The 13,968-nt window shown below is 37.3% G+C and overlaps 2 protein-coding genes across 6 annotated transcripts in view; one reads left to right on the top strand and one right to left on the bottom strand.

The window, feature by feature from the left end:
• The window catches only part of stim2a (tromal interaction molecule 2a), a 165,035-nt gene that overhangs the window by 13,308 nt on the left and 137,759 nt on the right, over window positions 1-13,968 (top strand). The window contains exons 12-14 of the mRNA XM_051905667.1: window positions 217-6,540; window positions 6,652-7,029; window positions 8,703-8,852. Coding sequence (XP_051761627.1) covers window positions 217-1,573 — 1,357 coding nt within the window. The 3' untranslated portion in view covers window positions 1,574-6,540; window positions 6,652-7,029; window positions 8,703-8,852. The remainder of the gene's footprint in view (window positions 1-216; window positions 6,541-6,651; window positions 7,030-8,702; window positions 8,853-13,968) is intronic.
• Window positions 10,974-13,968, bottom strand: part of LOC127518702 (piggyBac transposable element-derived protein 4-like) — a 33,760-nt gene continuing 30,765 nt past the window's right edge. For 4 of the 5 annotated variants that reach the window (XM_051905716.1, XM_051905744.1, XM_051905737.1 and 1 more), the window contains one exon: window positions 10,974-11,573. In XM_051905716.1, the coding sequence (XP_051761676.1) occupies window positions 11,081-11,573 (493 nt within the window). In that variant the 3' untranslated portion in view covers window positions 10,974-11,080. Of the gene's footprint in view, window positions 11,574-12,664; window positions 13,901-13,968 lie in introns of all 5 variants that reach the window. The other variant, XM_051905753.1, reaches the window with a different exon arrangement.

Below are 13,968 nucleotides of genomic sequence, written 5' to 3' on the forward strand. Positions count from 1 at the left end.
GAAACATTTATTATTATTATTATTATTATTAATATCAATTTTGAAAATGGTTGTGCTGCTTAATATTTTTGTGGAAACTGTGATACATATTTTTCAGGATTCTTTCATGAATAGGAAGTTCAGAAAGAATGTAAAAGTCTTTACTGTCACTTTATAAACAATGACAAAATGTCCTTTTTTGGGAGAACATTTTCTAAGTGTCCCTCTCTCTGACAGGGAGTCCTTGGAAACATCCTCAGAGTCCACAGAGTCTATTGGGTCATCCATTAGCAGAAAGTACAGCAGCCTTGATGTCCCTCCTCGGAGAAAATACATTTTCTCTGATAAAACGCCCCGAAAGATCTCTCTGGATGAACAAGAGGACAGTCCCTCACGCAAGATCTCACAGGACGAGATGGACGAGTCTTTGATGGTGAACACCTCAAGGAAAGTATCGCGAGAGGAACTGGACAGCAATACTCCGTCAAGAAAGACATCTAGAGAGGAATTAGAGGCCTCCGTGGACCCTCCTAAACAACTGGTTCGAGGAGAATCTGAAACTAGCATTGATTCATGGAAATTACCCAGAGATCTGCCTTTGGATTCCACAATGAGGTACTATTCTACAGAAAAGATGTCCCCAGCAGCGATCGGCATGGACAGTCAGAGACAACGATCTCTCAGAGACAGAAAAGATCATATGGACAGCATTTCTAGAGTTATACCAAAATCAGAGCTGGATTTAGATGCCACAAGTGGAACTAGATATTCAGATGCCTTAATGAACACTTCCATTAAGCACAAAGAAAACCTGGACTTTCCACACAACATCCAGCGAGGAAGAATATTTAGTGAAAACTCCTTTGATGCCACCTTTGATAGTTCAGTAGAAAGCTCAAAAAATTTCAAGATGTTAGGCAAAACTGATTTTTCCAAAGACATCCCTTCACGAATTATGTCCCAAGATGAGTATGATGTGTTCACAGATTTCGAAAGACTAAAAAAAAGAGATGCCATGGATACTGCTTCAAGGAACATAATAAGAGATGAGTTTGAGAGAAGCAAGTCCTTTAAAGAGAACAGGGATATCCGCATGGAAATTCCCTCAAAAAAACCCTCTCGAGATGAGCAAGAGTTTGCAATGGATACACAACGGATACAATGTAAGATAGACAGCTCTGCGGAAACTCCCTTTGGTAAAATACAGAGAGAGGCTGTGGGTCTATCTGTGGAAGCTCCAAGGCGCAAGATATCGCAGGAGGAATTTGTGGTTACTAACCCAGGACAGTTTGGTCCACCTGACCTCACCGCGAGCTCCTCGATGCTCTGGAAACCATCCTCAGATTCGCTCAGCACGCTAGTGTACGACGGCATTCTTGAAAAGTCCTGCGAGAAACCTCTCGCGGCTAGTTCTTGCGATCTCAGTCACGCGACTTCGGTGTCTAGCTCTTCCCAAAGCCTTCTTGGAATTGAAGGTCAACCAGCAAATTCATCTTCTTCAGAATCTGGGGGTAAAGACAAGAGCAAGATGTCTTCTAAGCTCAAGAATTTGTTCAAGAAGAAAAAGGATAAGGAGAAAGATAAAGACTTGTGAAGCTCAACAAGTAGGAATTAAGACTCTTTTAAAAGGCCTGAGGATCTTCTAAAACTGCCTTAGAAACTATAACATAAGAAAAGCTAAACATGCTGAATGGAGTGGCCTTGTATTTTCTTGCAAAAGGTTTCTCTTAGATATGCAGGAAGAAATTTAATCCTAGCATTTTAATGGACCCTCAGCTAAATGGATACAATCTTATGAAACAAAGGAGCAGAATTGCACTTTTCCAGGTTTGATTCAGTGATACTATATTGCAGAAGCTGTCTGAATGAGATTTTAATTGCACATTTTTCTTTCTTTCTTCATGTGGTTGTGTTCGTCATTTGAAATAATTTGTGATGAGATGGATGTGTATAATTCGTGCTCTGTTGAACTGATGACACGTTTGCATATTAACAGATCATTGTAGCATTGAAGAGACAATCGCAACACACTTAACTTAGGCCCTGTTTCCACCTGATATTAAGATGTGTTTTGTCTACTTTCAACTATTTCTGTCCTGATTTCTTTGAGGGGAGGGTCTATGGGTGGGTAAATGTATGTTTTTTTTTTCAGATCTTTTGATCTAATGTGCAAAATAAGCTAGAGCGATTTACATATGAATGCGCCTGGAGACAACGGCAAAAACATACGGAGAGCAGCTTTCGTTTCTGCTCTGACAGCCGCAATACCACCCCGAACTCTGTGAGTGCGTGTTAGAAATCAGGAATGGTGAGAACACATAGTGCTTGGTATGTTTTTCGTCTTCAAACCAAACTTGAGTCTTCAGCCGACAAAGTAGAGTAGACAGTCTTTAGTGACTGTTCGAACGCATTCAACCACATCAGCATTTCCACGACGAAAGCAATCCGGTCAAATGCGTTTTCGACTACCTCTGTAAGGCCCTGTTTCCTTCTGGTAATAAGATGCATTTTGGTCGATCGGATCACAAGTGGACAATGCTAAATACAGGTGTAAACGAGGTGTAAAACATTTTGAGCTCGTCCACTTTTGACCACTTCCAAGGGTAGTCGAAAACGCATTAGACCGGATTGTTTTCATAGTGGAAATGCTCTTGTGGTTGAATGTTTCAACAGCCACAAAAGACCGCCCTCTCTCCGACTACTGACCTAATGCATAAGGTAAGCACGCGCTAGCCAGGCGGGATTTAGACTTTGTCAGCTGAAGACCCGTTTGGTTTGAAGACGAAAAACGTACCAAGCACAATGTTCTTCACCATTCCTGATTTCTAACACACGCTCACCGCGATCGGACGGTCTTGCAGCTGTCAGGGCAGAAACGAAAGCTGCTGCTCTCCGTATGTTTTCCGTTATCTCCGGACGCATTTATATGTAAATTGCGTGAGCTTATTTTGTTCATTAGATCAAAAGATCTGAAAAACCCATACATTTACCACCGAACCATACATTTACATTTACCAAAACGCATCTTAATACCAGGTGGAAACAGGGTGTTTTGGTTGATCTGATCATAAGTGGATGAGGGAGACACATTCCTGTTTACACTTGGTATTTTAATCCGTCTCTGTTGTCCACTTTCTACCACTTCTATCCTGATTTCTTTCGATCTAATGGACAAAATAAGCTTGTGCAATTTACATATGAATGCGCCCATGATGGAAAAACATATGGATGGGCAGCGGCTTTCGTTTCTGCTCTGACAGCCGCAAGACCGGCCGAACGCTGTGAGTGTGTGTTAGAAATCAAGAATAGTGAGAGAACATTGTGCTTGGTATGTTTTTCGTCTTCAAACCAAACTTGGGCCTTCAGTCGACAAAGTTTAGATCCCGTCTGGCTAGTGTGATTTCCATAATGTTTACGCATTGTCAATAGGTGGAGAGTAGGCGGTCTTTAGTGGCTGTTCAACCACATGAGCGTTTCCACTACGAAAGCAATCTGGTTGAATGCGTTTTCGACTGAAAGTGATTGAAAGTGGACAAATTCAAAACGTTTTAAGGCAGGAACACACCAAGCCGACGCCGACGAACTAGTGGCGACGAAAGCAGACTGCGGGGTTGGCTCACGTCGGTAGCGTCTGGGTCCAAAGTTGCCCTGACACACCAAACCGACGCTCGACACCTGACGGCCAAGTAGCACGTCATTCTGCGCCTGCGCAAGATGAAATGCCTTTCCGTACCAGCAGGTGGCAGTAGCTTCATTTTCCAAACTGAGCTGGTCCAGCATTATCATACAGGTATAAATTCCTTTTTAATTAATCATTAAATCGTTTAAAAGGTTTGAACATGCTAGTTCAACACAAATATTCATTACTACTGGAGCTGCCAGTTTGCTACATTTCAAAAGATTATTAAACAGTAGCACAAACTATGCGAAATCGGCAGCCCTTCCGGTGCACTCAGTGTCCGAATTCACTCACTCGTTTCATTTACTCCTTCAAGTGGACTATATTAGTGGAGTAATGTAGGGAATAGTGAATGAGGGTATAGGGGGCGATTTCGAACGCAGCAACTGAGAAAACTTAGTCGGCCGACGAACAAAAACTGCCCGACGGCCGACTGTCGTCCACTTGTGATCCGATCAACCAAAACGCATCTTAATACCAGGTGGAAACAGGGCCTTAATTCTTATTTATTTGATTGACTTGTTTGCACAAAAATTCAGAAAAGAAAATGAAGGCAAGCAACAGAAGACAAAGCAAATCCAAATAATTACTAAAGGTTGACTAATACACTGTAAATCTACTGCAGGATGAGCCTATTATTAATAAATGTGTGTTTTAATATATTGGACTTAATACAAATGAAGCATTAATTAATTATTTAATAAAGACTTATTTAATCCAATTTGGAGTCAAGCAATGATCAAATAGGACTATATTACATTTTTAGTATTTTTCCTCGTCCTTATCACTTTAAGTTAAAAAATGTCATTGAAGGAGGATGATATTTGTATTTATTTTAACTGTTATATATTTGTCATCAAACACTGACAATTCTTTTCCAGACTCTACTGTCACTTTTGACCTTGACCGTACAGTTTTTATGTTTTTAAGTATTTTAAGTTCTTAAAAGTGTCGGTCTGGTTTTATTGTACAGCACTTTGGGCAACATTTGCTTTCCAGTGTGCAGTATAATAAATTTGACTTGGAGGAAAATTCTTCTTGAAATGACGTTTATTTAAATGTCATTTCAAATATTTTGTAGCATCCTGCCCTTTTTAATTCTACTGTATATGTTCTTGTGCAAATATAAAATATAAACCACATTTAAAATAAATGTAAATCCAAATGTTTAACCATTACTGGAAATATACATCCCAGCAGTCAGGAGTGTACAGATCCTTATAACCTAAAAAACAGCAGGAATAAGCAATAGCAAATAAACAAGATATTCACAAAGACACCTGTAGGCCTATTGTTTTGTTGTTGTTGTTTCCGGAGATATGTTAATATGGTCTAATTTAGATGTGTGGAATTTTTGACAACATCTACATTATTAATTCATTTCTTAGTTGTGTAATGACTGCTGTATTGTTTTGAATGAGAAACCACTTTGGTAGCATTGATTTTTTTATAAAAAAAAAATAAGTGTCATGAAATTCCCTATGCCATGTACACAAAAATATACATTGTTTATATATAGGTCAAATGATTCTGACTTATCTGAGTAGTTCTGGGTCATACTGAGCCTTCAGTGTGATTTATTTAGTCTCATTTCGAAGGCTGCATCCTCTGGAGGTTGCTTTTGTTGGCCGCATATGTCATAAAGGCTGCATTATTTCAGTAAAGTACCCATTACATTCCAAAGTCATTGAGAAATTACAACAATTTACGCTTCACAAGGAATAACAGTCAATTTTATAACGGTTACTTTTCTGAAATAGGTTATCCTTGATGACGTATGCAGCCAACAAATGCGACCTCCGGGGGACGCAGCCTTCGAAATGAGACAGATATAGTCAGAAGTCTTCTGCTTTTTTCTATAACTAATTTTAGAAAATCATGATGCTATCAAAAAAGGGGGTTTCCAGTATGTTATGATGATTTAGTACTGTTCACAGGTTTTTGTAAAGTGGTTAATCATGCTTTGTTGTTGTTGTTTTTAACCACAAATGTTTCCAGTGTTTTTTCTTGAGAATTTGTATGTTTATCTTTATCTCTGTGTGTTAATATACAGCTGTATGGACTTTAATATTATTATAGACATGAGTAATCAATTGCATATTTGAGGTTAGATTTTTAACCTGCAGAAATATTTTTTATATAATATTTATATATTTTTTCCCCTAACAATTCAAGTAAGCATGTCAAATTGAATCATGTGGAAACAGGAAAACCACAACCTTTAGATGATCGCAGTCTGCTTAGCTTGATCTGTTTAGATGACAAACCTGTATTGAAAAATATGTGGTTAGAGGCTGTTTATTAATAATGGTTGTAATATTTAAACAAACATTATGACCTTTTTTGAAGAAAGAGGTATGAATAAAGTACACAGGGTGTTAGATGTGACTGATGAAACAGGATGTGACAATAGGTTTCCTGTTATGGCCTGCTTGAATGTTGATACCTCTGAAATTCTTCTAAACGGCTTCTAAATGACATTTAAACCTCGACATGTTGTTGCCAGTTAGATTATATCAGTTCACCTTCAGTTAGACATGAACTGTATGGCACAACTGATCTCTGATGTGCTGAAAATACTTGGTAAAAATGGTAAAGATTATGATCACTTTATATCAGAATGAAAGTGCACAGTTTACAAACTTTACAACATTATCAAACTTTCTTTGATTAGAAACATAATGTGCTAATTCAAATATGAATGAATTTGATAAAACCCTCAATCCAAGCAAAAGAAAAAATCCCCAACCTCTAAGTGCATGAAAGCTTTTTAGAAGAAATCCCTCCCATCACAGTCAGCCAGGCGACATGCGCTTTGAAGACCCTCGTTCTCATCTTATCAGCCACTAAAATGGAGCGAGCAATAGTCATCACACTTGTGTGTAAGTCCATTATTGTGTTTTTTTTCATGTTATTTTGCATTCTTTATGACATAGTATTGATTTGACTGACGATATTTTTTAGTGTATTTGAAGTTGTATTTGCTTTTGCAGGTGTTTTGTTCTGTGAACACCAGAGAGTGTTTGGGACAGAAGTGGACATGAGAGTTAAAGCAGGAGACAACATCACTCTCTACTCTGACTGTGCCGTTCCTCTTGGATCACACATTGTTTGGTTGAGAAACTGCTCACATGAGCATCAACCATCTCTGTTAATAGAGACTATAAACCTGTTCCAGGGGACGTTTCCACGTTTCAGTTTTGTGCCCAACAGCTCCAGTAACTCCTATGATCTACATATAGAGAATGTCAGTGTCTCTGATGAGGGAATATATTACTGTGCAATAGACGAAAGAAAAGTAAATGATGTACTTGGCTTCATAGTCTCACAGTACAAGTATGGAAACAGAAGAACTCGTCTTTCTGTCTTGGGTAAGAAAATATTTCTACTTTTATGTGTATGTCAATTTTGGAAAACTTTACAGAAACTGTTGGCCATATTTTACAAAACCCTGTCAAATTGTTATGCTGATAATATAATTTGTAACGGAAATTTTTGCATGAAATTAAAAAAATGCAAAATAGAAAAGAAAAAAAAATTAAATCACACTTAAAAATCTCTGTCATTGCAATAGCAGCATATAAATATATACAAAAATATTTTTAAAGAATCTTATAACTCAGCAGAATTGGAAACAACAATGTAGAATATATCACAGGAAACCAAAAATGTGGACTAAATATTTTACATCAAAATTCAACAGCAGCAGACATTTATTCAGAATTTCTTTCTCAAATGGTTTATCTGATGTTTTACGAAGTGTATGCTATGTAATCAGCTTAAATGAATTAAGAATGATAGTTTCCCATTTGCTCTTGAATGATTTTAACCATACGCTGTGACTAAATTATATGAATTATCTTAATTTAATAATAAATATAATATTATATAATAAATATAATAAAATTCTAAATAATAATATAATAAATAAAAAAATAATATATAATAAATATAATATAATAAAAGCTTAAAATATATATTAGCTTTCACCACACAGAGGAATGGAGCATCTGAGGTGTCATATATGGTTTGAAATCAAAAGACACATTTCACGGCGGTATAATTAATTAGTATATTAATGTGACATATATAAATACACAGGAATTACAATCATGGGAAAAAAGTGTTTTGTTTTTTTTTGTTTTTTAGTGCATGCTAGTGCATAGATAACCTTAATATTGTGCTTTATGTGGCACAGAAATAAATCCTTGAAATAATATTTGCATCTCCACTTTTTTCAGTGAAAGTTTTTTACCACCCTATTTTACCCCTTTGGCTACCCCATTAAAAATTTCCTGGAGGAGCCCCTGTTTGCAAGGCATAAAAGTGGTTCAATCATGACAACTCTCAAAATGGTTTTAACATGTTAATGAATATGGCAATGTTAATGTATTTGGTCTTGGTGGACTATATCTTCTTTACATACTGCTGCTGCAGAGCAAGTATGGACTAACTTGCTACTGCCAATTAGTGATGTTCAATTCTTGAACGAATCATTCTTTTAAGCGGGTAACCGGTCAAGTCGGTTCACAGAATCAAACTGAATTGTACTTCTAAGTTTTTGGTTGATGCTTATGCAATAAATGCTCATTCAGTGCTGCACAAGGAGTGTGCGTGCTACTTAATCGGATATGCATCTCGCATCATCAACCTGGAACTAAAGTTCGATTCAGTTTGATTCTGTGAACCGAACATCACCACTGCCAATAGATACACAGAAACATTGCTGTGAGCATGTAAGATATGCTGCTGCTGCATGAATAAACACATAAATCCTGTAGCAGATCTAGGCAGGTGGAACTGGGGGAGGTGGAGGGTTTCAGAGGAACTCTGATAGCGCACTGCAGGACTAGCTTACAGCGAACAATGAACCAGACTATTTAAATGCTGAGTAAGCAATCTCATTGGCTGCAGGATCAGCAGAGTACTAGTGTGACTGCTTACAGAATCCATGTAAAGGAGCAATCAGTCTGTGCCATCTAGAGCTTCATGACTGCACTAGATATATGCACAAGACAGTTATGTTTGCTTTCATTTCATTTAGAGTTAAAGTCTTCTCACACTGAGAGGTTCAACACCACCTCCACTCCTCCTGTATCAGACCTCTGCTGGACGCTGCTGTTCAGTGTGTGTCCGGTGTGTGTTCTTCTCTTCTCCATCTGTGTCTTCTGCCTCTGTCAGAGGAAAACTACAGGTGATCATTCACTCCTGAACTCATTTCCTTCACCAGAGCTATGTTTGTTTTTTCTGATGTCACAAAATTTGCATTGAATTATCATTGTTACAAAATGAACCATGTAAAATATCACAATCACAGTTAGGCAAACAAATTCCTTTAGAGCTTAGTGAACAATAAAATGCATTTTAAAATGTCAAGCCGATTTCATTTTCAAGTTCTCTTATCTCAATATCTTGCAGTTTCTGCAGCAACACAGACTGAGAATGGACTTTTTGAGGTACTGCATTACTTGTGCACATCCTGATAACCCATGTATCAAACATTTCTCCATTTTTCAACAAATAAATACTCTTCATATACAATTTGTAATTTGTATATTAATGTTGATTATTTTCCAGAGTGAAGATGAAGTTTGTTACGCATCATTGTACACACCATCCATGTTGAAGAATAAGAGACTGCAGAGTTCAGACTTTAGTACATACACTGAAGTCAGAATCAAAATAACATAAACTACCGAAGAGAATTCTGTTGTAATCCTTAAAGATGCAATACAAAGTCTCGATATTTACTATCATATGGTAACAGGCATTACTCAAGGCTATTGCAAATTTGAAAGGGTTTGACTTTGGTTAGCTGTCGTTATTATTTGAGCCGCTTCTATCTGCTTTTATATGTACAGTCTAATCTGAGAGAGCTAATCCTGATTGTGTAAATGTAGCTGTTGTTTATGCACATAAGGGTTTAGAATCACTGTGTTATTAGAATGGTAAATCTAGTGTTATTTTATTTTAGGGAGGGTAAAGTAATGGTCAGAATGCACTCATGATTTTTTACATGAAACAAGTCTGTAATCATGATTATTGTTAAAATAAATATTTATACTGATGCGCTATCTACTGTTTGAGCTTTCTTTCTTGTTTTTACAATGGCCAAAAGAGCACTATTACAAACCATTTGGTCTTCAAACTTAAGTCACACTGTTGTTCGTGAAAAGGAAAATGCGCAAAGGAAAAAGATGATAATATATTATCACTCTCCTCATCTAGCTGGATGCTGCACACCTGGGGTGGGTGAGGAGAAACCCCCTGATATGATAAAGTGAAATAATAAAAGAAAGCATACAGTAGATGTTTCCACTTGAGCATGCTAAAGACTGGGGGTGTAGGAAACTCTGAAGAGAAGACTATTCTTGCACAACTATTCAATGAATGGAAAAGGGGCACCAAGAGCCATAAAAGACAAAAGGTGAGAGTCTCAATAATCCAGCTCATTTGAATCATTCATCTGATGTCATCATCTTTCCCTTTATGCTAAATACTATGTACTTCACCTGATTGGTTTTTCATGTTATGTTATGACAGGATGTTGGATCAGCAGATCTTAAAAAGATTCTTAAATTTGTAATCCCACAGGGGTCATGCAAATATGTCATTTAACAAATGGTGGGACAAATAGTTTGTACTTTAAATTTGTTGATTGTTCTCTCTCAATCTATTATTGATGATGCTGGATGATATACAAATGGAAAAAAGTCCATACTAATCATCTACTACATTCACACTGTCCTAAATAATAATAATAAATGAATGAGAGTCACACAATATTAATGCATAGGCTACAATTTTAGATTAAAATTTCTCTCTGTGCTGCAGAGATATTAAAGAAATAAATACTTTTATTCAGCAAGGATGCATTAAATTGATCAAATGTGACAGCAAAGACCTTTATAGTGTCACAAAAGATTCAAGTAATGCTGTTCTTTTCATCTTCATTTTGGAAAATATTAAGCAGCACAACCATTATCAATACTAATAATAAGAGCACCAAATCAGCATATTAGAATGACATCTGAAGGATCATGTGACACTGAAGACTGGAGTAATAATGCTGAAAATTCAGCTTTACATTTTAAAATTACATTTTAAAAAATGCGAAATAGAAAAAAGTAAAAATAATCACACATTACTGCTTTTTAAAACTTCTTACCGACCCCAAAATTAAAATGGTAGTGCCTACTGACATACCACAACACATTTATGTCCTCCATGGACTGTTAAACTTATGTAGCAAAAGTAGACAAGTTTGCAGCACTGACTGTAAAAGCAGATAGATAGAAATACTACCCATATGTGCTTTAATTTTAAAACAAAGGAGTTTTATTTGAATATTCAAGTGAGTGTCATGAAATAAAGTAGGTGAAAATAACATTAACATCCATTTAAATTGAACACAGTCATGAATCATACAGCTTGTACTTCATGCCACTGATTAAAACAGTCACGCTTGGGTTGAAAGCACAACGGCACTTCGCAAGTCCCACACATGATTGGAGTTTTCTGGTGGCAGAGCCTGCACTTACGTCTACCAACAGTACTGTCCGACATGAAGTACTTGGGCTTGTGGGATCCTTCAGTAACAGATGATTTGGGAGAAGAGGGAGAAGGAGGAGAAGATGACAATGGAGCTGGAGGATGAGCAGAGGAAACTGGTGCAGAGTCAGACCTGTTCTCATCGTCCATTTCTGTGAGCTCTAGAACAAGCTTCTCGAGGAATGCCTTCCGCGTCAGAGCTTTTTGTTTTTTTCTCTCTGCCACTAGTTCATGCAAAATAAACGCATTCTCTACGGTGATGTCCAAAAGGTGATAAAACACACACTGATACCACTTTTTCGGTTTATGTAGCACTCTGTAATGTCCAGTAATGAAACTGGATGGATCCACTGTCCCCACATTCCTGGGCGGAAAGAAAAAAGCTACTATTTTAAACTCAAAAGGTAAACCGTGAATAGATGCATAAGCACAATAAAATGACACAAAATTGAACAAACTCTGAGTTTCACAGTTTTTTTAAAGTTGACAAAACCAAAAATTCAAGTTGGTGTAGATCAAGTTCACAACACCTGTGCTCTGTGACATCTATTTTTAATGCTGACTGTTGTTTATTGGCTTAGTAGCCTTGTTCACAAGTTTTATTTCAATTTAAATTTTACTAAGAGATAATATTATACATATATATATATATATATATATATATATATAACACACATTTTTTTTTTTTTTGAACTATCAGTTCTTATTATTACCTTCAGTGTTTACATATTTATATTGCACATTTATTTCTGGCATTTCTGAATGTGATATTGGACTTTGATATTTGCTATAATTGAGTGTGTGTGTGGTCTTGTGTATAAGCTACTGGATGCCTTGGATTTCCTTTGGAAGTTTGCATAAAAGTAGGTTCGGATGGATGGATGGATACCAATCATATTAAATACTGAGAGCATCAGTTTGATTTATATCTCACGACAAAGTCAGCATAATTCACATTCCTGTGGAAGATTAAAAGATGAGTATGGAAAATATCACGAATTTAAACACATTTACAAAGAAGAAAAAACAGCTGCTTAAAGGTTTGAGAAGGCAGCTGAAAGAAAATATTAATACTCTACTATTGCAAGTTAATCAACTAAAAGTATTTAATTTATTTAGGTTTAAAAAGCTTAAAAGAAAAAAAAAAGTGCATTTAGCAATTTTTAAAAGCTTAAAGACTGCATACATATTTATATTTTCTGAAATTAAAAGTTGGATATTAATCGTCAAAATAGAATAAACTACTTGAGGGTGAGTAAATGATGACAGAATTTTCATTTTTGGGTGAACTATGCCTTTAATCTAAAATAATTGCACTCTGAACTGCTTTGTTCTGGAGCAAGAGATACAGGGGGAGTGGCTTTATTGTGTCAGATGTGTCACTTTGCTTACAGCTGATTTTTTCAGAGTTTGAGTTTGCAATCTCTAGGCAAGAATAAAACCTGCTCTACTAACCTGTTGTAGTCCAACACTGCAGCTGGAATAGGGACCTCCACAAGGGTACAATGTGCGTCACCCTTCACCTTTCTCTGCACAGTATCACCTTCATAGGCTTTATGAAATGTAGAGCACATCTGCACTTCCTGGGATCCTTTCCACTCAACAAACAGCAACTCATCATTCCTAATCCAACGCATGGTGCCGCGTGGAGCATTCCTTGACAGTCTGTTCACAGAGTTTTTTGGGAAACCTTTTCTGGTCGGCAAAACAGGGCCACAAGCCCAGACCTTTTTACCCAGAAGGTCCCTGAAGAGTGTGGGACTGGTGTAAAATTTGTCTACAAACAATTTGTACCCAGAGCCCAACATATTTTCATCCACCAATGCCATAACGGACTCGTAACTCAAGCCCTCGCTCTGTGACGTACATGACTTCCCCTCGTAAATAAAGAAGTCCCATGTATAGCCGCAGGTGCAGTCTGTCAGTGCAAAGAGTTTGTACCCTCTATCTGTAGATTTGTTTTCGATGCCTAGTTTGATTCCAGGCTTCCTAGGCTGTGCTGCCATTATTCTTTCATCAATGGTGATGTTCTGAAAGGGATGAAAGTAAGTTTTGCAAACCTCCCTAATGAGTTGATACAGAGGTAGAATTTTACCCAGCCGTTCATAGGCTGCTGTTCCCTTTTTCGAGTCATTTATCTCATCTTCCTTGGTATTACTGAAATGAAGAGCATTGGCGATTGTCACAAATTTTTGATAAGACATGACCTGTGCAGGAAAGGATGGACTGAAGTACTGGGACTCCCTCCAATATTCTGTCAGCAAAGAGCACTTCACGAGACCTGTGTAAATTACCAGTGCTATGTACGACTTCAAGTCTTTTAGAGAAATGTAGAGCCAACGGTCACCCACATCTCTGCACTTGGTCCCATAGCAATTTGTGTGCCCTACAATGCTCTGCAACATTGTTTTTGGAAACAACAGTTGAAAAAACTGCAGAGGACTGCTACACCTATTCGGTAAAATCTGAGGGCCAGGTTCTTGGACAGGAGTGAAGTCTACGCAAAGTGGCTCATCATCTGCTTCATCGGAGTTGTGCCACCTTTCTGTTGATACACCAGATAAATCATCATTTTCACCCTCCCTGACAGTTCTTTTAGCAGATGTGGAGGACAGACGGGATCTTTTTCTCTGCTGTAGGCTGGCCTCTGAATCACAGTCCTCCTCTGGTGGGTAAATGCCAGGTGAAGGCCTATTGCATTGCACAAGAGAAAAACAAAACAGGATTAGCAATGTTCTTCACATCTCTGTTGACTATAG

This window comes from Ctenopharyngodon idella, chromosome 1, assembly GCF_019924925.1.
Source record: "Ctenopharyngodon idella isolate HZGC_01 chromosome 1, HZGC01, whole genome shotgun sequence".
Lineage (NCBI taxonomy): Eukaryota > Metazoa > Chordata > Actinopteri > Cypriniformes > Xenocyprididae > Ctenopharyngodon > Ctenopharyngodon idella.